The sequence below is a fragment of the Lonchura striata genome, chromosome 18 (assembly GCF_046129695.1).
Source record: "Lonchura striata isolate bLonStr1 chromosome 18, bLonStr1.mat, whole genome shotgun sequence".
Classification (NCBI taxonomy): domain Eukaryota; kingdom Metazoa; phylum Chordata; class Aves; order Passeriformes; family Estrildidae; genus Lonchura; species Lonchura striata.
In genome coordinates, this window is record NC_134620.1 from 4,093,822 (window position 1) to 4,119,568 (window position 25,747).

The following is a 25,747-nucleotide window of genomic DNA, read 5'->3' on the forward strand; positions in this document are numbered from 1 at the left end:
CTGAAAATTTGCTCTTTTGTAGTTGCTCAGCTCTGTGGAAAATAGCCTTTGTTAGCTGAAGGGACACAGGGATTTCTGGCCAGCCGAGACACACACACACGAGCCAGCCTGTGCTGGCATTTATTGATCTGCACACGAGCTCCCTTCAAATCCCACCATGCATTTGAGACAAAAGCTCCCCCTGAAAACAGCAGAGAAGGAAGAAGAGGCCTAATCAAAGCCATTTAGGTACTGAACCTGCCAGAGCAAAGGTGGGACGTGATCCCACAGGCCACCCTCCCTCTGAGCTGCTCCTGCGATCCCACAAATGGCCTTGGCTGCATGACCATCATTCCAGTGCCAGGGAAAGCTGTCATGCACAGGGAAATGAACAGCCAGGCCTAAATGGAGGGCAACTGGTGGGATCTTTAAACATGACATGGAAGGAAAAGTATCTGGGCAGGGTCCCTGCTCTGTTCAACAGTCACTCCAACACAAAGGATGTGTCCTCAGAGCAGGCATTTAAACACCCTCCTGAAGTTGTGGCCAGATAGTGCAACAAACTAGAAGAACAGGATGGGGGACATATGTTGCCCATGTTTTCCTCCACACAAGGCCTGATTTCTCCTACATCCAGCTTTATTGCTCTATCACAGCTAAAGTGAGCACACAGCTTTAGCAGCTCCCCAAGAGCAGCAGCCCTTTGCAATCATCACCTCCCCCACTGTATTACACATCTGCCATGCAAAGTGTCCCAGGCCAATTCCCAGCAATGGAAATGCTTCTCAGATGCTGCCTGCTGCCATGGACACCACACACTGGGCATGGCAGCCACTAGGACAGGCAGGCTGTCCCAGGGCCTGGCCAACACATCCATCAACTTCCAGCACACACAGATGGCAGCCTTTCTGCACATGATTTACAGAGTAGGGAGAATATTCTTGCATCCTCCTGTCACAAATGAAGCATCTTCACCAGTGCCCAGTGCCAGGGGCACTTCCTGTACAGTGGTGTGGAAGTTTTGAAGTTAATGGGCAAATGAGAGATCAAAACAAGCAGCTATTCCATGGAGCAGGCATAGGGCACAAAGCAAGAGGAACAAAGCTGCTGATTTTCTGCCTGTGAATCACACTGTGTACGTACCTCACTATCTGAGGGAAAAATCTTCAATGCTGAGACAATCAGAAAACAGATGAAACCTCTGCAGTGAACTGCAGGATTCAAAAGTCCTGTGATGTTTTGCAGTAAGGGTATGAGAAGTGAGTTGAGCACAGTCTTACCTGGATCTGTCCTTTCCCCATGATGCGATCTGTGCTCTCTCCATCCTCTTTGGTGAGCTTGGTTTTGTTGTAGCACTTTTCATAGCACAGAATCCGCAGTGTCTGTGAGCCCTCCAGCTCAATCTCAAACTCCTGCAGGGGACCAGAAAAGGAAAGAGCAATGGCTGCATCACAACAGGACACCACTCTCAGAATAATCAATACAATCTCTTTAATACTCATCAGAAGAACACTTAAGGACTAGCCAAAACCTCCTCCCTGCTGGAATTGGTCTAGAAATAAGCTGAAATTGTACTTTGTATCTATAAGGTGGTCAAATTGGAGACTAAGATGGCTCACTCCTTAGTCAGGTTTTACAGGTCTCAGCAAAGCATTATTCGAAGACACAAATGTGCTCACCTTCCTTGTAAGAAATTTTGCTCACCAGCAGGTCTAAGTTGGCTATAAACAGGCAAAATGTCTATAGCTAATTCTTCTCCCACTCAACAAATAAACAAAACCATCTCCTTCAACATATTTTTACTTGTGTTTAAAAAAAAATATCAAGTATCAAACATACATCTGTTTAAAAGATGAAACACTGGACAAGACTAATTTGTATCAAACTGTTTAACTACAGCTAATCCAAGAGAAAACCTTCTGCAAGCCCTGACAGCCAAATGAACCTGGCAGAAAAGTGTTTTCTCAGAAGCAGCATGTGCAGCACAAGTGCTGAGCATGCAGCAACGGCCCTCATTGGCAGATCATCTGCCCATCATGTGTTGACGTTTGGCACATGGAACAAGTCACATCAAGAAAAATCAAACCTACCTCGTTCCAGTTGGGCTCTGTTGTGTCTCTGTAAACTCTAGTTTTGGCCTTGTTCACAAAATACCCAAAAGAATCAACCTCTAACGTGCAGTACAAATCTGAGGAGTGGAGACAGGGACAAAAACTTAAAAACAATATCTAGAATCTCCTAACTTGCAATAATCACTTGTACAAGGTGCCTTAGTTTCCATCATCTCTGTATTAGTACCAGTAACATATTCCATACAAATCTCATTGTCTTGATCAGCCCAGCTGCCCTTAAGAAGCTCTGTCCCCTTTTTTGAGCATTCTGTCAAGTCATTCCCCTGAATTTTAACACCACTTTCTTCCCAACAAAAATTCTGGATGCCAGAGAACACCTTTCATTCTTTCACTGTAAAATAAAATACAGTTGAAAGAATTCAGGATAAGGGCTGACTTGTTTCTAGAACAGCTGGGTAATCAGCAAACACTGCTTAAACAGACCAGGCCAAACAGCAAGGGTTGTCTGCTTAATCCTTGATGGTGATCTTTTTGGGAGTTAAGAGTAGGAACAAGTGTTCCCCAAAACACCTCTCCTCCTCACCATCACCACAGATGCTGCAGTCTACACCCAGCTGTCCCAGCACATGGCTTATCTACCCCCTATCAGTACATCTTGTGTGCCCCAAAACTGCAACTCACTTGAGCTTTGCTTGAATCCCGTGGCAGAGTGGACAATGACATTCAGGAATCCATAAAGACCTGGGGATTCATCATCTGTACAAAAGACCCAAGGGATTTTGTTATATTCACAGTGGAGCCAAGAATGAGAATGATGAGATTGGTATCACACAGATTATTGAGCAGAGGGTGAACTGTCCCCAGGGATGGCAGGAGCAAGTAACAACCATTTCAGCAAGACAGGAGACTGTTCCACAGTTGACACCTGTAATATCTTCTGGCACAGAGGGGCCTTTATAGTGACAGTTCTAAGATCAGCAAGACAGCATGGAAGAAATTCAAAGGAGAAGAGGTGAATTATAGAGGCTAAGTCTACCTAGCAGACTATGTATTAATTTAGGATGGCCCCTGACACATTTTGGCCAACTAGTGCTGTTGCAAAGGATTTTCAGACATAGCTCAACGCTGTTCCAGGCTAGGGCCCCACCAGGCACTCCAATACCTTGCACAACAGCTGCATGCAAGGACAATTTAATGGCTGATTAATGTATAATGGAGGATGCCTGCAACCTGTAGCAAAATGGAACAATAAGAGCAGTTCTAGGGGAAAGCACAAAATCATGCAGGGGGAGAGTTTCACTGCAGCTACACCATGTGAAAGCAAAATCCAAAGGTCTTACCTTCCTTATTGATAGTGAGGGGAATGTTGTGCACTGTCTGAAGCTTCACACAGGAGTTTGTCAGCATCTGGAGCTCCACTGATGTGAGTGAGAAGCTTTTAAAGCCTGTCATGGAGATTGAAAGAGGGAGAAGTAAAAATTCCAAGGAGAGGCTGGATGCATGACCCCTCATCCTGGGCACATGGGATAGAGCTCCCTGGGCACTGCTCAGCAGCAGCACCAAGGTGCTCAGGGCATCCCTGCTGCTGCTGCAGCCCAGCTCTGCTGGGGACACATTTAGTTTCTTGTCCAAGTCTTAGGATGGTTCACAGGAAATAGAGGGTTCTTGGTTCCTTGCAAAGTCAAAAACACCGTGCCATAAAAGTAACTAAGTTTCTTTTGAATGGAGGTAGGGAAAAGGGTGTGGCTTTTCCCTCTGGAATTGCACTGAGCTCTGATCTCTAGGGTAAACGGGAGAACCTCTACACGCATCTACTTCCTAACTGCTCTCTACACACTCCTCACATGTTGCTGCAGCAGAAGTTACCCAAACAGCCTCAGACAGGAGACACCCATATTGTGCTGTGGATTTCAACGTAGATCTCTGTTTTGGCAGGGAAGCCTGTCCCACACCTCATCCTCTGAAGCCCTGCTCTCTTAAGACCACGGTATTTGTACCAATGACAGCTGAGGAATACTCACATTTCTTCTGCTGTTCCCGGATATTCTCCCTCCACTCTGCCCTTTCATAGTCTGATGAAATGAGGAATGTGTAGCTCTACCCAGGAACACAGAAGAAAATAGGGTATGCATTAGTCTGATGCACCACTGAGGGCCTGCTCCCACCCTCCCCCAGTGCAAATTGCTGGACAGACTGTTCTGCTGGCACTCCTGCCCCTCTTCCTGCACATCTCTGTCAAGAGAGGCTGGGCTCTGGCAAGGTGCCCATGGTACCAACATGGACAGTCAGAGCTCGCAGAGCCCCGCCCTGCCAAGGCCCTGCAGCAGCTCCCATGGCAGCTTGTGCTACTCCTCACAATAGGAATTCAGCTGCACCAGGAATGCCAAGAGCCTCCAGCACAGGCCTAGACATTGGTGAAGCAGTGACAGTCAGGAAGCAGCGACCAGCTCATGGCTTTTCACTGAGGAGTAACATACTCCTTTGAGACTCCTTTGCCACAGTTACAGCAGAGGTTACAGCACTTAGAGCAGGGAGTACCCCTGGCAGAGGAGCCGGGCAGGGGCAGCTGAAGCCCTGTGGACACTGCCCTGAGTGCGCCAAACCTTGAAGCCACAAGGCAGTCTAGAAGGAAGCTGCTGCAGAGCTGGATCTCAGGTGAAGGGCTGCTCCTATTGCTCCACCAGGACTGCTGCTAAGGCAGGGGATTCATTTCTATGGTTATTTCTTAAATGCCAGTCTTGTATGCAAATTAGTCACAGCCTTATAGGATGCCATCATAACCTTTGGCACAGCAAGGGTGAGGTGTCTGCTGCTTGGAAAGAGCTCTGAGGACACACACTAGAGGCCACAAACCCTCGCTGTGCAGGAGCACAGGCAGTCAGATCCAGCCCCCAGACCTGTGGCCCCTGGGGGTGGTGGGTGCTCTCACCTTGCCGTTGCGATTGTGCACCCGGAAGGCCATGTTGGGAGACATCAGCAGCAGCAGGGATTCCTGCTCCGACAGCTTCTTTTTCAACCTCTCAATGACCTTGCTGCCTTTATTGGCTCTCTGAAGGGTGTGGGAGAGAGGGAGAAGAAGATGTGTTATTCTCCAAATCTGCCCTCATTTACACTTCCTGCTATTTTGAAATCCACAGTCTCTACCCTCTGAGTAGGTAAATGCCCCTAGAGCAGAAGAAATGCTGTCAATAGGATCCACAGGACTCCCAGGTGCTCAGAAAGGCATTATCTGCAGAATCTCTACACACGGACTGGGCTCTGTTCCCTGTTTCCAGCTGTCCCAGCTGAAGTGCAGAGGTGTGTGGCCACTGTCCCAGCTGTACCCTGTATTTTCTGTTCCAGAGCCTGCAGTATCATCATGTTACCAGGCAGCCATAGATAGCACTGCCAGGTCCTCCAAGTGTCCTTAACTAAGGTGACTCTAAGGAACTTCTGTAGAGGGATCCCAGAACTCTCCCACTCACCACTCACTGATCCATTTTCATCAGAGGTCTGCTAAAAATATGTTTTTTCCTGGATAAAATCCAGTACCAAACCCAGCCATGTGTATTGTTTAGCACTTATGCACCAAAGCATGAATCTTAGACACCTGCAGCTGGTGAGTAAATGGCTTCCACAAAGTGTTCTTCCTAATACTTTACTTTTTCCAGGAAGCCCTCTTTGAAAGCCAGCCAGGGGTGAGAGGCAGAAGCATGTTCTTTGGAAGTGCAGAGAATAACCTTCCCACAGCATGATCAATGTTATTCATATCCTGCCCTACACACCACCAGTGTTCAAACTCTTATTCCTCTTTTAGGCTCCAGGAAGGTTTGGGATCTAACAGCTCTCAGAAAACATAAATTGCAAGCAAAGAGAAGCCTGGGCCAGAGGCACCATGTCCATGTCTGACTGTCAGCATAATTACTGTTTTCTATACATTTACTGCTGCTTTGACATCAGTGAAGTAGGAAAAAGGTTCAAAGGCATAACTGAGTCTGCTAAAATTCAAGAGTATATGGCTTCTGACCAAAATCACTGGCAGGATCATAATTTAACAGCCAGAAATTGGAAAATAACACTCCCAGCCTTTTTCATGTCTGCAGTATAAGATCCCTGCCCTCCACACAGATGCTCAAAGGAATAGAGGAGCTGTTGGATACAACCACAGGGTCTTTGCCTCCTCACAGGGCAGCATCACTCAGGCCGTGCACTTGGATGAGCAAAGCACCTGGCTGTCACAAACCCCTGCTGAACAGTCTGTTGCAGCCTGCATCCCACACTGTGCAGCCCTGGGAGAGCTGCCACCAGCACCTCATCTGAGCACAGACTCTGTGTCTGCACTGCCCTGGAGTGCTCAACTCCTTTACCTTTTCCCGCTGGATGTCGTTCTTGATCTGGGATATCTTGATCTTCATGGCATCCAGCTCCTCATCAGGTACCAGTGGGATATTGGGCACTGCCTCAGACTCATCAACCATTTGGAAACTGAGGTCAGTGAGCGGGATGTACCACTTGCAGTCATATTGTTGGCTTTTCCTGAAAGGGAGTATGTCCAAACCTTTTACTACTACTGGTGTTTGGCAACACCCAGTCCTTCCCACAAGCTCTTCCCTGCTATAATGCAGAGGACAAATACTGGCCCAGCTTTACTGTGATTCCCATATGGAAAAAGTCTGGCAACAGGCTGCTTTTCAGCAAGACAGCCTAGCAGGGCCAGTAGCTGGTACAGCCCATAAAAAGGCAACTCATTTTGTTATCTAGTTCTTTTCATCCTAGGAAACCACATCCATCTCCTGCAGACAATTTTGGTCCGGCACGCTCTCTCTTTGAAGCCTCTGGTGTGGTGAAGTTCTAAAGCTGTGCCACGCCTGTGACCTGCTGGCCCCTGGGATCTGAACCCAGCTCTCTCCTGCCCAAGCTGGGGCAAGTTTGAACGAATGGATATAAACCCCCGTGTAATCCAACCATGGGAGAGAAACTACAGCTCATAGCTGCCATTCTCCAGGGATTTCACCAGGATAAGCAACTCACTTTTTACATGTTTCATGTCATTTACTCCCCCTTCACCTGTGCTGTCAGGAACATCCACTCTTGGGAATGTCCCATTCCTTTGAATGTTCATTGCTCAGAAGCACGTGCTTTGAAAAGAGCAGGTGTAACTTTTTTTCTTGAGGAGGGCAAGAAGATAAGAGATGTCTCCCCAAGAAGAACATTTACAAAATGAAGAGAAGCCCTATTTTGAGGGAAGTATATTGGTAATGGTTCCTCCCCCTTCACATGTGAAAATTGTCAGCAAAACTGCTTTTACAGCTGCACTTTGGGGTTGACACATAGTCTGTTTACTGCCCCTGTGCCATTTTTCTGTGAAACTGTTAACAGGCTGTAGCTACAAAGCCAAAATTAACAACCCTAGTCATAAAAAAAGTGAAGAATGTCACCTATTAAAAGAAAGGGGAAATAGAAAAATTAATGACATTTTTCCAGAATACCAGCAGCTACAACATATCCTGCTCTCCTAGGTAGGGCAGGGATGGGAGGAATTACCTTTCCTGAGGGGTCAGGAAGGTAATTAGAAGGTAATCCTTAGACAGGATCTCATATAGTAAACATTCCTATCTTGCTGATAATTTCTTATCTAACTGCTTCTTATGGATTATGGTTACCCAGGTCTGGGGTATCCATATGCAACTAAAACTGCAGGCTAAACCCTGTTGCAAGTGAGGTGCAAAGCATGAAGTCCAAAAGGAAACTCTCACCCTCCAATCTGCTTCTTGAGCTTGGCACAGAGGAAGAGGTCAGTGAAAAGAAAGACATGGCGTAGCTTGCGAGCCCCTTCCACCAGCTCCACCATGAAACTGTCCTTCAGCAGCTGCCGGTGCTGGGCAAAAAAACAGAAAAACGTTTCAGTGCAAAACGAGCTCCAAATTTGACACTGGGGCAACACAGTCCTTAAACTCAACTCCTACCAGAGCAAATTCAGTACATTTGTCTAATTCAGAAAAATGAAAAAGCCTATTAAATACTCCTTGCTGTCACCTCTGCTCTCTGCTGCAGCCTCTCTCCCAGAGGCAGAAAGAGCCATGCATCTTCTCCCCTGCCTGGTGCTGGGTCAGACTTTGGGCTTCTCTCCATCACCTGTCCCTGAGCCCAAGTGCAGTTTGTTGTGAGTCCCCGCCCAGCTCCAGAGTCCCTGAATCCCTGGCAGTGGATCGTCCCCTCCCGAGCCAGCAGAGAGCAGCACACACCGCTTCTCCCAGCCACTTCTCTCAGTCACTTCCCAGCCTCTGCATCAGCCTCAGCCACCCCAGCAGGGACAGCAAAGCTCTCCTCGACCCCTTCCCTTCCCATCCACAGAAGGACTTTGTCAACACTAACAGCTAATCGCCGTGGCTGCTTCTTCATTACAAGTGCTGTTAAGGGATAATTCCTGAACATGTGTACCTGGCAAACTTCTCAGGAGTTCCTTATCAGCCTGTGCTTTAAAAGGACCACCTGGATGCACCCTCACCATCTGTCTATTCATGTGCCTATTAGAATCTTCTTTATATATTATATTAAGATTCCCCAAACCTAGAAGATGAGAAGAAGCTGCACAGCTCTGATGCCTTTAATCCTTCTTCTAGTTCCATGGAGTTTAACAGCCTCCTAAAGAAGGGGCACACATTGGTAAGCAGAACCACTGCTTGCCTAATTCCCTCATGGGGGAGGGGCGGAACAGAAAACTCCATAGCTAAAAACCCAAAAGGCTGGAATGCTGGCACGTGGACAGTGGCTGTGTGCTCCTTCCAGTGACCACAACAGGAGTTTCATGCCCTGCTTGTGCTCAGGTCCTCCACTGTGCTGTCAGGATCAGCAGGACTCAGTGCACACCTGGAGCAGATACTGCCCACTGATTTTCAAGCAGGTGTCAGGCCATTCAGCTCCAGGCAAGTTTTATTTCCACCAATATGTATAACTGTCAGTGTTGCCTCACTTCACAGCCAGTACAAGCAGCAACCATCAGCTTCCCCACACGTGCTAAGGTAAGCTAAGGAACTCTTTCTTTCCTGACCTGTAGTTCCTTTGTTATTCCAGCCAAGAGGATGCTCCTCTGCCATCCCTAAGTGACATATCAGACATCCCACATCTGCCTAGACAGTGCTGTGGCTGGAGACAGGAGGGTTCTGCTAAGCCTGTCCAGGGCTAACCAGCACCTCCCCAGCTGCCTCACTGCCAGCCTTGCTCAGCCCCAGGCTCAGGACTGACCCCTGAGTCCCCACTGCCCTGCCCCATGGCCGGGACCCCCACACTGGCACACACACAGAAGGGTCTCCTGGGGCAGCACCCCGGGAGCAGCTCCCCTGGGCAAGGCCAGGACACCCACACCAGAAGTGATGCCTCCATTTCTCAGGTGATGCCCCTGGGTTCTGTTTGTTGCGTGACTTAACAAACCCTGAACGCATTCCCTGCCGAGGGTGTGGGAGTGCAAACGCCCACGCTGCCTCTCCTCCTGCCTACCATTCTTCCCATCTTGGCTTTCCAAAATTAAAACAAACCACATCAGTCCTGAGCCTAGCAGGCATCATGGCAAGGAACACACGACAAAGAAATGCCCTTGCAGACAATTCTTTCCATGGTCTGTCCCACAGCACCCTACGCTTCCTGACAGGGACTAGGAGTCTGCATTTTCCCATCTGCAGCTACAAGAGCACCACAGCTACCTGCAAAAGCACGTGGAGCAGTGTCAGCAGCTCATCTTGGTGCTGCCTTCCATTACACAAAGGTCCTCTAAATCTGTGAGCAAAAGCTGCACCTTTCCCAGAGCTGCAGGAAGCAAGGCTGCTCCCTGGCAGACTGCTGCACCATCTCTGGGCAGGACTCTGGGGAGGTCTGGCATCCAGCAGTGATTCAGCTCACAAAGGCCTGTACATATGTTCGTGTTTATTTTTAGGTGGGTGTGATCATCCTGGCTTCTTCTTAGTGCTTTTGGAGAGAATTCCTGCCTGCACTAATGCCTTTGCTGCTGATGGACACTTGAGCACGCCTTCCCCTCCTGCCTGGGAGAGCAAGCCCCAGACAGGAAACTAGAAACACTGAGCTTTGAAAATAAATAAACAAACAGGATGAGGTATGTTGTCAGTAGCACAAGAACACTCTCTACTCCTGCACAGAATTTCATTTGGGAGCAATAATAATAAGCAGGGAAAGATATTTTCTGAGCAAGCCAAACCCCTGATCTCAGGTTTCTAGATCTGATGCATATTAATTACACTGCAAATCAGCTCAGCTCCTCTGGAGCAATGAGAATAGCTGCTGGCTGCCAGCTCAACCTCTGCTCATTGTTTGTAGGTGTAAAGATGTTCTCACAGCTTACTCATCTCTGCTACCCAGCAGGATGTGGCACTGTCCTTTCCCTGCCTGGCACTGACAGGGCACAGTCCTGACCTGACCTTCTGTCTGCCTCTGCCAGGCACTGGCAGCGTGTGAGATGAATCGGGGCCCCAGCCCAGCACCCTGCCGAGAGCACATCTCCCCCAAAACCGAGCAGAAATCTCAGCCAAGTGACCCAACAACCTTCACGTTCTCATCTGGGGCTGAGGTGACACTGAGTTTATTTGGGTTAGCACTCCTGGGAACCAAATCCTATCAGTGAAACACAGTGCAACCCCGAGGCAGCAAAAAGTCCCACAAAAGCAGCTGGGTGGAAGAGAACAAGCCTGTACTTCCTAAGCTTGACTGGAACAGAAGGAGAGAGGTGAAAGAGAGATATTCCAGTCAGTCAGAGAGAAACACAGAGCTTCCCAGAACACTTAATTCTTCCTATCTTCTTGCTCATGGGAGCTAGTTGGGAAGGTGTCCCTCCAGCAAGCAGCAGGGGTGAACTGCCATAAGAGCAACCAAGCATCTGGGGAGGAGAGTACAGGAGAAAACATTTGTGGATCAAGTCAGGAAATATCTCCTCACTACCAGCTTTTCTTGGAAAACTTTCATTAAGGCTGGGTAAAACAGGCATGCTCCAGGCTGCTCAGCATCCGTGGAGCTGAGGAGGGGCACTTCCAGCAAAGGGGCACATCCTTTGCTGCAAATGAATCATCTTGCCGGGAGGTTCAGCAGGTCAGAGGGAAACAATAAAAGGATTTCCCAATGGCTTACCAGATCCCCGCCAAACCCCACAGTGTGGGAGCAAAGGGCACCTTCCTGGACCTCCTGACATGAGTCAGCCCATCCTCTCCCACCCTGGGGGAGCCAGCAGCCCCCTCAGGCAGGGCTGTGGCACGCAGAGGCCTGTGCCACCTCAGTTCTGCAGTTTGGAACCAGGACTTGGGTCAGCTGCTCCCACCCAGGGCCACCAACAGCTATTCCTTTGGTGACCTCCTGTTGAATGAGGTCTCCTGAAACACAAAGGTTTTTGGATGGGTGAGCCTGCTGTACTGACATATAATAGCTCTCCTGTGGGAAGCCATCACTCTACCTTGTTCCCAGAGTTACTCTGTTAAAGTAACCAAAGGCGCTAAAGATTTCCTAAAACATTCTGAAATAACACTGACCACAGAAACACCAAATAAACATCCAAGAGAACATAAAGTTAGGATGATAGGGAGACAGTGGCAGGAAAGTGGCAGAGTGACATCCTCTCTTCCACAGACAGCCCCCAAATCTGTCAGGTGTCCAGCACAGGAGCTCAGCTCAGCCTCAGAAAGATGTTCCAGGAAGTGTGGGAGAAAAGTCTTGATTTTGTGTCATCATAGAGTGAATTAGGATCATCTTTAATATCTCACACAAGGCCTGTGCTGTTAACTTCAGTGGCTCTTGCGAAGCTCCTATACTGGTACAACATCTCTTTTCCAAGCCCTGCTTTTCTTTGCATGTTTTCATCTGCTTCTTCTCCCACCCACCTCAGTGCTCTGAACAAAAGAGTTCTCCCTGTACCTTTTCCAGAGCTTGGTTATCCTCTTTGGATTGCCTATTGCTGTCCTCCTCCTCCTCCTCTTACCTCTCACTGAGCATCTTCCCCTCCTCTGCTACCAAGCTCACGACTACCTGTGTGCTCATCTATTCATCCTACAGTGATTTTGTGCTGTTTGCATATGATAAATCCTGCTGCTGTCACAGACTGATTAACTCCAGGAAGTGTGGCCAGCTTGTCTGAGACACATTACAAAAAGTGGAATTGAAAAACCTACTCAAGCAGACCCACAGCTGCACAAAAGGCCACCTCCCCGCTCGTGCGCCGAGGAAAGAGCTCATCCGACGTGGTGACAGCAGAGGCCTGCAGCGTGCGTGGGTGAGAGCCCCAGGAAGGGCTGGGACATGTGTGAGGCACAGGGAGGAGGGGAAAACCAGGAGATGGGTATTGGCACATGTCAGTGAGGAAGAGGTGGTTTGGCTTTGTGCAGAGCGTAGGAAGAAAATGATTCCTCGTGTGTCTAAGTGTGTTGCAAGACCAGCACTGCAAAATGAAATAAAAAGGGATGCTCTTCCTAGGGAGTTAAACTGGCTGCTCTTTGAGCATTTTAATGGCCTCTTTCTTCTTCCCAAAGCTCCTGTCACCAGGAGCTCTCTGTCTCCAGCTGTAAGACAGAGTGTGAAGCAGCCAAGATAATTTCTGAGTGCTCTATTGCCAACATCTGCCCAAGGCCTCCAGGAGCAGTAGGCACCAGGCCCATGCTGTGCATGGCTGTGGCTAAGCATCACGTCCAGCTTTTCAAAGGCTTCAGTTTGCACTTCTGCTCCCTTGCACATGTCCTTTCTCCTTTCCCTTCTCTAGCACACTTGGTCCTCTACAGAGTCAAACAAAAGCCTAAGGCAATGCTAGCCAGTCCCTCGACTGCAGTTTAAAACCACATTTAGAAACCCAGGAGAGCAGCTTGCCAAGCCTCTCCTCTCCCAGGGCAAGGACAAAGGTGTACAGCAGCACAAGCAGATCTGTGATGTGATCTACCGGGCTTGTTTTTGGAAAAAGCTGCCTGTCAGCTCCCTTGTGTCTGAAGCGGTGCTGATGAGACCAAACACGAAGCCACTCAGCCAGCAGTGACCCAAAACTCATTTCCTCCATGCTGCTGTGGGATCACACAAACTCCAGTATGAATGCTCCAAAGAGGGTGGGAGGACATGACCAGGACAAGGCAGAGTGGTAGCCACCACACTCAGGTTGGTCTGAACTGCCCTGGAACAACACTGCAAAGAGCACAAGAGGAGCAGCAGTCAGGAAAGGGACCCCCAAGTGAACTCTGCAATTTTTTGCTGCTTCATTAATTCCTGCTTTGCACAAATGAATTAGCTGGAAACACCAGCCTTGACCTCTGGCAGGCCAAGACAAGCACTACAGTCATTTGCATCTGGGCTTAGCTGAAAAAACCCAATGTGCAGTACCTAGAGCTGCTCTATTAATAAGACTAGAGAAGGTTATTACTGCCCTCCCTCTGCACATGACAGTGGCACATCCTTCATCCCAATGCATTTGTTTTCCTTCTTCCCCAAGGCACTGTCCCCAGTAAAACCTTAACCTTGTTCCTAATTTAACCCAAGACAACAGTGGTGCAGAAGGATCAGCAGTGACAAGAACATGCCCATTCCATGGCCCCAAGGGCCAGGTGACTCCACCACTCACATCCCAAGCCAAAAAGCACAGGGCTACTTAGGCTCCCTTCCCCTCCACTTGCTTGGAGCAAATAACCAAGCATTTGCTTGGTTATTTAGAGGGTTAGCAAAGTGGATACCTGTAGATAATTCATTTAAAAACTGTAAAAAAGGTAAAACTATGAAAGTAGAAAGATGGGATGAAAAGAAGGGAGCAAGAGAATGGATCAAGCTGAATGGAAACAGATCCCAAAGGCCAGAGATGCCCTCCTGGCTCCCCTGGGTTGCCAGCCTGGGGCTGAGGCTCTGCTGGTTCCTCTGTCAGTCAGCAAGGACCAAACTCTCTGTTCACAGGCTCACTGCATCAATTTTGCCTTCCCTGCTGCAGCTCCTTCTGGCCCTCTGGGGAGGGATTTTACTCCCTTTGTTCCTATCTCTTTGCACTACCTGAAATCCTCATCCAGCCCAGCAAATCAAACCACATGACATAAACCTCCCAGCTCCTGTGCATAAGTCTAGATCAGAACAAAGCCTCTGGAGTCCAGCAGAACTGGGGGGCTGGAGTGCAGGATGGACACCTGGCACCACACAGGGAGCCCAGCAGGCAGGGCAGGCTGAGTCACTGCTCCCAAAGCAGGGAATCACCTCTGCAAAAGAGAACACTGCTGATGAGCCTGTACTCTCTCCTGACCTGTACTCCCCTCCTTAGCAGCCTGTCACTAGGGAGATTAACAACTGGCTGCTTTCCCCCAGTTCAAAGCAATCTTGAAAAAAAGAGCTGGAGCAAGAGGCTGGCAAAGGAGATTTGATTCCTCCCCACAATACACTCAAAAGGAAAAAATATTCCACATTAAAGGCAAGGACTGGGAAAAAAAGATAACTGAGATCAGCACCTAAGCAATACATGAGAGGAAAAGGCTATTTTACCCTCCTTCCTTTCCACCAAGGAAACTTCAATGGGAGGAGTACAAATAATGAAAAAAGCCATCAAAGCAAGCTGGTGATTCATTAAAATAAAAAATGCATTATGCATTGAGAGCAGTCAATTAGGAGATGCAATCCACACACTGTCCTGTCACCCCGGGGGAAGCACCAGCAAGGCGAGTGGGAGGAAAGGATAAGTAGAAAAGGAAAGATTTACAGGCATAAACAAAACCCAGTTATGACCCCAAGCTGAGCAGCTTGTAGGAAGGAAGAGCCATCACTAACCCACACAGAGTAGCTGGGAGCAGATTTGTGTCTCTGCATTACTACATGGAGAGTGAACATACCTACTCTCAGGACACAGAGGGTTCAACTGGGGCACTACTGCTTTGATAGAAGTGGGATATTGGTGCCAAATGACTAAAGAAAATATTCATGGTCAGACTGCCAGGAAGGGAAGTCCTTTTGTTCCCTGGGCTTGGGAAAAGCTGTGTGCAGCGAGGGAGGGCACAAAAGCTTCCAAATCCCCCCCAGCACACCCACAGCCCTCTCCTCTGGTATGTCCTCTTCCTCCCTCCCCACATCATACCTGCAGCCACTGCAGGACCAGTGAGAGTGTGACCAGGCCTGCTGAGCCCAGTCCTGCCGTGCCTCCCCTCCTGCTTCCTAAGATCTGACAGATACACTGCTCCAAAAAGCCATCAGCAGGATCATCCTCCTGAGCCTGCTCCTCTGCCTGGGCTCTGGCACCTCATTAGGATTCTGCATGACACCTTTCAAAGCCTGCATCCCTCACTGAGATGCTGACAGACAACCAGAGAACACAAATGCTCCCTCCCCTGCGAGGGGCATTCTAGCCTGTGCTTTCTGCTATGACTCAATCAGCAGCCACTTTAACGAGGCCATCCCCTGTCACTGAGGCACTGGTGACTGATGGCTGAGCTTCTACCTCAGCCTCCAATTGCTCAGCCCCTCCTTTTCTTTTCTCAGCTGGAGGTGTCCTCGGTTGACAAAATGAGACAATGAGCAAGACATGCAGGACAAAGTGCACCAAATTCCCAGAACTGCAGCTTCCAGCAAACCTTTTGTCAGCTGAAAATGAGTTTAACAGCTAAAAGCAAGCATGTTTAGCTGTCAGGATTTGGGAATAAATCATGAAGGTTCATGGTATCTTAACGATCTCTTGGGCTTTGTAAGATATGTTTTTGTACAGGGTAATTTGGGTCACTGTTGATCAGCCCATGTCTGGAATGCTGCCACAGCTCTTCTTACACCATTACTATCTGAGCTGCACCTCTCTGTCTCCAATCTCCTACATCCTTCTCTCAACACTTCTGCCTGTCCTGGCCCTTCTTTATCAGGAGGGACTGAATCCCTTTTTACTGGAGGCAGCTGAATCAAGCCATTGAGGAATGCAGACTCCACCACAGAGAAGCTCTGCAGGTGAAGGATCTGCACATCTCAGACCTTTCTAGGCACAGTCCAGCTCCTTATAGAGCTGAGAAGGGTTGTATTATATATACTCTTAGGAGTCAATAATCTCTCTGGCATTCCCAACCCATTCCATTAATTTTGCTTTCCAGTCATATTTACAACACTCTCCTTTAGAATAAAGATGCAGAAAATTAATTTTATGGTGAAAATGAAGATTCTGGAAAACAGCTTTTCCTTATCTTTCATGACTTCTGATGTTTCCTCATCTTTTTCTCCTCCCAGGCTTCTCATTTGATTTCAGTTTGCAGGTAAAACACAAGTCCATTTAGTGCATGGCAATGTGCATCATAGAAATTACAAATGACAAATGATTATAACAGTGCTAAGGACAAAACTCTAATCATACTTTTCCTCTTGGTTTCCAAACTGTATTCTGAAAAGAAAACAGAGGGAGCTGTACCACATCCTTCAGAGAATAAGGACATTGGATAAACTGTATCTTAGCAACAAACAGCTTAACAGCATAACTTCCTAGTCAGCTCTACAGAAAAGACATAACCAGTATTTAGAAACTGAGAAAATAACAAGACAGGAAGACTCACCTCCCCTTTCTTTACAGTCATGGACTGCCGGCGAGGAGTGATCTCCTCGTTGATGCTGGAGAGGAAGTTCTGTGAGATCCGCAGAGCATCCTGCAGCAGGGGATGGTCAGGGTGGCTCACAGGAGTGTGCTTGAGCAAATCCTGACAGCAGGAACACAAACAGAGAACACACTCATGGGCAGCACTGGATGGCAGGAGAGCTCGAGCACCCCTAACCAGAGCTGTAGGACAAGATGCTCCAGCTTCTTCATACAGATGAGAGCAAGGCTTTATCTCTAGATAAAGACAAAAATACCCTGCACTTCTTGGTGACATCACTGCAAAGATAGCAGCATCCTACCCATGGACTCCATCTCCTTGGTGTAAAGGGAAGAGGCTCTTATGCAGCTCAACAGGTTTATTTTCGCAGTCCTGCATCTCCATGGAAAATTTGAAGGTTAAAGAAAATAGGACAGGGGTCTAAAGTTTGAAAATTCCCCTTCAGATACTTACATGCAAGACAAGTGTGCTGCGGGTCACTCGATCCACTGGCTTGTACAACAGAGCTGTGGAAACAAAGCAGGAATATCAGGAAGAGTGAGTATGGAAGCTCCTTCTAGCATGGGGTGTCTTCTACTCATGTGTACAAAGGCAAGCACCATGGAACCTGATCTTGGCCAGGCTCTCTAAGTGCCCCCATCACCGCTGGGGTTGCATTTGTGCTATTATTGGGTAGCAGATGTTCTCTTAAAATAACAGCAGCCCTGTGGTTAGGCTGGCTTTGCCCAAAGGCACTGATGAGGTTTGAAGCCAGGAGGCATTTCCCCATGCAGGCAGCCTGCTTTGCACGAGCTCTGCTACTTAACAAAAGGGAACTGACTTCCCAGGTAGAGCCCCAGACTCCATAACCTTCCAGCATTCCAAAAGAAAAAGGGAGGGTGGAGGTTTGGCAACAGCCTCCACACAGTCCTGACAGACCAGTCTCCTCTCCATGGATCACTCACTTTCCAAGGAATTTTTCGTCGTCTGATCTTTAGATTCCTTTGTGCTTCTGGCCTTTAGATTCTAAAAGAAAAAGAAAACCCATGTAGCAGATGGTCAATCACTTTGAAATGCCACATGGGAACACAACAGACTATCTGCTCCTCCAGGGGAAGGCCTAGGTGTGAAAGAAGGAGAGCCCTGTCACAGTTCAAGTCAGTGATGGAAAAATGCACTTTCCTTCTTGGTAAATCCACCACTGCCATGTCACAGGCACCCACACATCTCAAATATTGAGCAATGCTCTTAGGAGCACCTGTTAATAGGCAGTAAAGCAGGGAACCACCTACAGCAACAAGGATGAGGGAGTTTTGAAATCACCTGCAGATTAAAGATGTCCATAAGGACACAGCCACTGTCCCAGCACCAGTAAATAAAGTACAGGATTGGCATTCAATACCCTCAGGTTATGCTTCTTACTCCTGTACTCAGAGCTGGGTGACCTTGGACACGTCAATTCTTCCACAGCAGCAGAGGAATACTGTCTGTGACTCTGCTCTTTGCCATGGGCCATGCCATGCATTAATGTGCTCAGCTCCAAAATCCTCACCAGGACACAAATGCAGAAGTACCATCCCATCATTCCAAATACAGTAGATACTGGCATGATTCACAATTATTTGTCAGAAACAGCAAAACTGAGAGATCATATTCTACCTCTTTCTCATAAGTCTCACAGGACATGTGATATAGAATGTACTCAGGAGTTTTCTCAGAGCACTAAATGCCCCGGTAGTACTCAACTCTGACGATTTATCTGATTGTTTTTAAGGAGACACATATGAAATTCATGTTTTCTTGGCACCTGAGTTCTTCAAGAAATAATCACTACAATACAAAGAGTCAAAGAGACCATGCACTGCAGGGAAAGCTGATGCTCTGAGAGGCCTGAAAAAATATTCAAAATGCTTTGAGACTGGTACTCCTCTGATAGGCAGGAAATCAGAGCAGGTCAAAGAACAGTATTATAGATTTATGGTAGACACACTTGCCTTTTTCATGAGAGAATTACTCTCTCCTCTCCATGCCAGTGAAGCCTGCAATCCTACTGACAGCCACTGTGCAAGCCATTAAGGATGGCTTTTATATCACAGCCAGAATCATCATTAGCAAGAGAAACATTTGAGAAACTCACACAGAGCTTTCCCTTCCAGAACTGCATGAAGGTGGCACAGAGCTGGAGAAGTTGAAAGCAATGCCAGTTTCTAGCAGATTCCCTGGGTGGGGACAGCACACAAAGGCTGTGTCTGTGCCCAGCCCAGGGTACAATTCAGGGTAAGAGCACGAGCTGAAGCAGGGAGTCTGTGCGAGCTCACAACTCCTCCAGAAGTCAGGGCTGCAGAGGGACTTGGAGAATAGACAGGAGTGACATGGCAGGGTATTAGTCAGAGGCAGACAGCTCGTGTGTCTGAACACCGTGACATTACCTCAGAGATTTCAGCAAACTGAGCATTGGCTTGGCAGCATTTCTCTGCTGTCTCCATAGCAACTTCATAGTTATCCACAAAGGCCCGGTACACTCCCAGCTGGCTGGCCTGCAGGAAGCAAAACAAAATATAATGAATGCCGTGGAAGAAGGCAGTTTGGGATGGTCAGTCTTGGTATCCAATGATCAGGTCATGTTTCTTTCACACCAAACAACTGCAGGGAATGCTGAGCAGGCCCAGAATGACATCTCTGACCTCTCAACTTTGTCCAACCAGCACTTGTGCCCCCATGCACCCAGTTCCACCCTGTGCTGAACAAGTTTACTTGTGAAGGATGTGAAAGCCTATGGGAGTGACACATCCTTATTTCTGACATCTATTTTCCCCTTCTGAACTGCCAGATTAGTATCTATTAATATTGCAGCTCATTGATGTAACTGGAGCCGCTGGCTTTTTGCCACAACATATGAATCAGGGAGGAATGATTCAGCCCAACAGCACAAATGTGACCCCAGTAAGCTACTTGTTGGCCTTTGAATGATGGATATACTAAATGAAACTCAGATATTACCCATATCTGCCTTAGTGAGCATTATTATAAGGGCAGCAGAGTGCTGAAAATATAAAAGAGAGCACAATCTGTTTGGATGGCAGTGACTGGGGCACTAGGTGACAGAAAATGGCAGTTTTTCCAGCAGAAGGAATACGGAATTGATCCAGAAGAGGATGGAACAGGCCTCAGAGTACAGTAGTAAGTCATTATTATCACAGAGTCTTAGCACTGATCCCATTTGCTGACTTAGGAACCTCAGCCATATTCATGCCAGAGAACACAAGATCCAGCACGGGAAATCCCTGGGCAGCCTCCAAGCTTGTCTGGAGTGCAGAGCTGGCTTTGTGCTGCACAGCTGCCAGGCTGGGCTGGGCACACCTCGGCAGCCTGAGCCCACAGTGCCGGGCAGCAGCCACGGGTGCAGCAAAGAGACTTTGCCAGGGGGCTGCACTCACCTCAGCACTGCTGCACCAGATGTGCAAGAGGCAGAGCAGGGAACTTCCCCACTGCTCCTTCCCTCTCCTGCTCTCTCCCAAAACCACTGTGCTCCCCATTCTCTGTGGAGCTTTGTGCCACTGTGCTCCCCATTCTGTGGAGCCACTCCCAGAACAACATTCCCAGCAAAAACTCTGTTAACAGGGCTGAGAAGCAGTGAGCTATTTCCTAGATGATGTTTTACTGAAATACTAGAAACCAATCTCAACCCTTATACAAAATTACAGTTATGACTGAAGCTGAAGAAAACTGTGCTCACCTATACCAGGGATGACCCCAGCAGCATGGAGAGAATGAAATCTGTATTTGCCACTGAGCACAATCCTGGGAAGACATTGCTGTCAGAACTACTGACCATTTGCAGGGCTTATGCCATTCAGACTTGGATGATGCCAGCTAACATGGCAGAGCTTTAAAGTTTCTCCATTCCCATGAAGTTCTTTCATTTCCCGCTACTCCTGAACAGTCTTTTTAAGCTTTCATTTTCCTCCTCTGAATGTGTCATCACAAAGACATCTTTTTCATTAAAAACTGAGCTTCCAATAAAAGCAATAATGCTCACACACCATTTACATGCTGGTTTAATTTTTTTTTTTTAAATTAAAAAGAACCCACTGAAAATGAAACAAGAGTTTGTAGAAATGGTTGGCTTTTGGACATTTTTTGGTTTTGAGGCCTATCAGTGTGAGAATATTTGCTAAATATGTCTCCATTTCTAAGAAGAGCTCTAAAGAGTTTCCTTTCTAGCTATAAAAAAATATGTACAATATATTCTCCAAAAATGAGAAGCGTATTTCACTCCCACATGCCTGGCATCTTTTCTTTTTCTCAACAGGAAAAGGTGTAATAACAGTCAATTTGATGTTGCAAATAGATCATTCTTTGTGCCAGAACACACGGAATTCTAAAATTCTTTGCATCCACTATCTGTAACTTCCATCTACTGTGCTGTTTTTTGCGTGAGAGTACAGAAAATTAATGTCCCCAAGGACATCTGGGTATTTCAGTGTTTATCATCAGACTGCATGACATGACCACTAGTAAACTGTCTGCTCCAAAAGATTTGATGTACATCCAGTGTAGATGCCTTATAAAGCCTGATGTTCTTGCTGTCTCTCTCATCTAGTTGCTTCCCAGTGCCTGCCAAGAATTATTAGTTTTATCTCGTCCAACAAAGAGTTTGCAATTCCCACCACTGCTGTACCAAACCACCCAAAACTAAAACTGCTATGCCAGCTCAAAGCCTCCTGCACTAGGGCAATTTGTTCCTTTGTTTCCAATGCTAGTCCAACAAAATCAACAACTCTGTCACAAATGCAGAAAAATCAGGGGAACATAAGAGCAGAGTGAGGGCTGAACTCCTGCACCGGAGATCAGCCAGCAATAAGAAATGGTCTGAAACAAAAGCCTGAGTAGGTGTGCAGTGCTGGACAGCCCTGCCAAGGAATACATTTAGGTCTTCTCCAAGCTATTCCCATTGCTGCACCACACATCCAGGGCAGCTTGTGAGGCTGCCACTTCCAGCAGCCTTCTGTGTCTGCTTCAGCACCCAGCAGCAGCTGGGTTTGTCCTCTCAAACCAGCTGCTCAAATTGCATACCATGAACTATTCACCAAGGCACCAACTTGACCCCTCCTGGCTAAAACACGCTGGCAGTGAAAAGCAGATTCCTGTATTTTCATCTTGAGCTGCTGGCACGTACAGAAAACATCATCTTCCAGGCCAGCTCCCCCTGCTCCATAGGGGATGGGGCTGATGCTGGGCTACACAGCTGCTAACAATTGATCCAGCCTGGTAAAGCACACTCCCCAGCCAATAAACCCCTCACTGGAATGTCACTCCTACCCTGAGAACCAGAGGCACCTCAGGAATGCAGAGCTTCTTTTCTTTTCTAAAAAGGAAAAAACAGCTCCTTTAATCCTTTGCTCTCTGCACATGCTAGGGGAGAGGCTAAAGGGGCCAAAAAAACCTCCTAGAATGCAAACAATTTGTCATCTGGCTCAGAAACTCAGCAATTTTAATTCAGCCTCAGGAATATGCTGTATATGTCTTTGTCCTTTTCTTTCTGCACCCAGAGAATTTTGTTGAGGTTGCTTAGAGGATTCTCAGCTGCAGGTTGACTGCATCAGCATAACAGCAAGGAAAACAGAAAGGCCAGGATAGTGGCAGAAAAGCAAAGCCAATGGTGATGACCATAAATCAGCACCAGGTAGAGCAAAGCACAAGAGAGAGGGAAGGATGTGTGGGGGAGTTCAGCAGTAATGAGGAATGCTTCACTGCTGGTTCACTTTGCAATACTGCCACTCTCCCATCTCCATCAAAAGGAAATGCTTTGAGGACTCTGCAGAAACCCTGGAGATTCAACATTTATGTGAAATTGTATTTAATTTACCACCACAGCTTGCTGCAGTCTTTAATTACAGACAATGAAAGAGCCACTTTTGCTGCAGGGCTCCACTGTAGGGGCAAAGTGAGGAGGTGAGAAACCTCTCACCTATTCCAGCCACAGACTGATCCCTTTGGTCTCTGAAGTCACTAGAGGGAACTTCCAGCTCCTGTGAGATGGGTGAGGGGAACCAGCACCTTTGGTGATGGCAGTGACTCACCAGCTTTTGGAAGAGGTCCCCAACACGTTGCTGGTGACTCCACTGCTGCACTCGGGGAAAGAGCCCATCATAGAATTCTTTGTGGATCTCATAGAGCTCAGGCACTTTGAAGAATATTGTCTCAATCTGCTGACTGGTCAGCACGGGCTGGGAGGTGGTGGCAGCGGCTTTCAAAGGCTTCATAGGCTGAAATGAGGAAAGAAGGAAATAATTATCATGCAAACCATGAACATACATCTTTGCCACACTGCAACACATCCCTCCATATTTTTATACTAATAAAAAGTGAGATCTACATTCATACAACTTCTAAAAGCTAGACATTTTCAAGTTCTCTCATGAGGATCAGCCACCCCTGGTAGGTGGATTTTCCCTGGATATTAATGCTACAATTAAAATCCCTTTGCACTCCATTTCCCTAATCTCTGTCCAACTGTACAGCAACATGTAATAATTAGCACAGGATACTTAAAGAGAGCTCCTGGATACTGCCACATTAACAGCTCCCAAACGCTGCCACATCCAGTCCTTCCTTTAAGCCTCTCTCTCTGCTGGAGGAGAAACAGGTACCTTTTGCATCCAGTGCCTTGTAACCCACGGTATATGAAGTTCAGAGAAACTCTGGGTAGAAGCAGCAGTGAAAATTCAGTTCAGTGTTTGAACTGACATCTGACCCCAGCCTTACCAGCAGCAGGGCCTCCAGGTGGCTCAGGTAGGTTTCCTCACTGGCTAGGATTCCTGACAGGACCCATTTTCTCATCTCCAGGCCTTTCTCCAGGTCTGGCTCACTCTACAAATAAGTTATTTAGGAGAAAAAAAGAATTAAAAAAATAAAGAGCAGGTTGCGGGGAGAGTAAGGAAAAAACCCAAGAATGAGGATGGAGAGTAAAGGACCATTCAGTTGACCAGAGCACAGTTATTTTTTTTATTTACTTTCAGAGTAAAAACAAAAAATCTACTTGTGCTCAGTATCATGTTTCTAGAAATATGCAAACATTAAGCATTAAAGAAATCTTTATTTACCAGCAACTGATACCACTTAGATTATTTACAGTTTTCAGCTTTAGTCATCCGACTGTGATGTCTCAATTAGGTGCCTAGACCTCTTCACAAAATTCAAAACGTGGAACTTAAAAATTCAAAATTCATCCTCCTAAACAAATGTTAGGGCCCTTGTTCTGTGCAATGTCCTCCCTCCCTCCACAGGAGCTCTCCAAAGCTGTGTTTCTGTGAGCAGACAGGATCATTCCTCTGCACCTCCCAGGTGTGTGCCACGGTCACAGCCTGACCTGGCTCCACGGGGCTGTTCTTCCTCCCACTCTCTGCTATTCCCTGAATTATTTTTCAGTGCCAGCTAGCACAGTGTCTATTTTTAGTGAGAGGATGGAATAATCAGCATGGCTTGGAATGAACATGCTGATTTTCTTATTGGGATTCCATGAAGAAGTTCTTTACTGAAACAACTGAAGAAAGAGAGGGGGAAAGCACCCCACATAACTACATTCAAGGGCTAATGGAGAAGACTAGCATGAAGTGTTAAGAGAAGCAGTAATCCCTTCTGTTGAATTTCAATTATCCTTCCTCTCAAAACTGTTACCTGAAAAAGCATTTAACCTGATAAAGTAAAACTGAGTATTTCCAAAACCTCAAAAAAAAATTTGGTCAAGCAATGGAGGTTATAAATAATGAGAAACATTCCCCTTTTACAGAGCCCAGTTCTTTTTATTTCTGTCATTCACTGAAATAGCATTTTAGACTCCTGCAGCTTTTTTATGTTGTTAAATCTTTCTAAGAATAGAGTCAGAAGCTGTCTCTGAAAGGGTACATGCTTTTCAAGGGATTTGGGTAGGTTTTTTGGGGTTCCATCCTACTCTTAATATCCAGAGGAATCTTCAGCTTTTGATTTCACAGTGGGAGGATCAGGAAGCAGAGCAGTACACTCCACTCTAGTGACTGAATATACAGCCCTACAACTGTCCCCAAAAAAGCTCCACTTAGTTTAGGGTCCTCTGCAGATGTACAGATGAGGTACCTGGGCTAGAGGTTCAGTTTGCAGAACTATCACATCCTGAGTGTGACTTTGAGCCTACGCACAACACAAAGAAAGAAACAGATCCTCACGCTCCCAGATATTTCTGGATTCTGTCTCATCAATAACCATCCTGATTTTTGAACAGTTTCATTACATTTTACAAGCTATATTCTAGCCTAAAAGCCTTGCAGCAGCTACATAAAAATTTTGCAAGGTGTCAAATACCACCACCACCTCTTAAATAAAAGTGGCAGACAGAAGCTGTTCTAAGGAAACGCGCAAGATTTACACACACATTAGGTACTACACGGAAACAAGAACTTCTCTTTGCATCCCACCCTTCAGTGACATTCAGTAAGAACCACAGTGCCTTTTAAAATCTTGAAAAGGCATCTCAAAGAAGGTAGAAGTTTGGAATTCACCAGTCAGTATTCAGAAGACTTCAGAAAAACACAAGTGACAAACTACATGGTAAAATAAGCACTGCGCCAGACTGTGCATCCATGGAGCACCTGTGTGACTGGCATAGAAATGTTCAACAAGGCTGTGACCATTCCTTATGGTCCCTGTGCCAGGACTGCCTGGATGTCCAGCTCATGGACCATTTGGTAAGGCATGGTACACACACGTAATCAAGACAGGCAGCCCCAAGACAGTTAACAAAGATTGCCTTCATCCAAAGAGGAAAGGATGTGGCAGCCCTGGTGCAAGAAAAACACAATTGCTCTTGGTTTCCAAAGATTTCTTACAACACTTACAAAAGAAAACGTGCAGCTACACAAAGAAGCATTGAGAAAAACTAACAGTGCTCCAAAGTCCGCACTGCTGAGGATGAGGTATCTGGTCAATATTGACACAGCACCATAATGATCTTTACCAGGTTCTCTTGGAGGAGGTGAGGATTTAAAAACCAGCTGGGTACGTTTGTAACATCTGTAATGAGCAGCACACAATGACAAGTTATTTAAATGACTTAAACTTCCCCATCACGACAGTGGCACAACAGTTTTCCTTACAGCACTGAGAACAGTTTTCTCTTCATAAGTAAAAGCTTTAATTTACAAG

The 25,747-nt window shown here is 46.9% G+C and overlaps 1 protein-coding gene across 1 annotated transcript in view; it reads right to left on the minus strand.

Moving 5' to 3' along the window:
- The window catches only part of BCR (BCR activator of RhoGEF and GTPase), a 99,819-nt gene that overhangs the window by 18,816 nt on the left and 55,256 nt on the right, over window positions 1-25,747 (minus strand). The window contains exons 3-16 of the mRNA XM_021549904.3: window positions 23,336-23,440; window positions 22,651-22,836; window positions 18,997-19,104; window positions 17,533-17,593; window positions 17,042-17,094; window positions 16,550-16,690; window positions 7,787-7,908; window positions 6,398-6,566; window positions 4,981-5,100; window positions 4,073-4,148; window positions 3,392-3,496; window positions 2,733-2,807; window positions 2,070-2,167; window positions 1,260-1,391 (exon numbers count right to left, since the gene is read on the minus strand). Coding sequence (XP_021405579.1) covers window positions 1,260-1,391; window positions 2,070-2,167; window positions 2,733-2,807; window positions 3,392-3,496; window positions 4,073-4,148; window positions 4,981-5,100; window positions 6,398-6,566; window positions 7,787-7,908; window positions 16,550-16,690; window positions 17,042-17,094; window positions 17,533-17,593; window positions 18,997-19,104; window positions 22,651-22,836; window positions 23,336-23,440 — 1,551 coding nt within the window. The remainder of the gene's footprint in view (window positions 1-1,259; window positions 1,392-2,069; window positions 2,168-2,732; window positions 2,808-3,391; window positions 3,497-4,072; window positions 4,149-4,980; window positions 5,101-6,397; window positions 6,567-7,786; window positions 7,909-16,549; window positions 16,691-17,041; window positions 17,095-17,532; window positions 17,594-18,996; window positions 19,105-22,650; window positions 22,837-23,335; window positions 23,441-25,747) is intronic.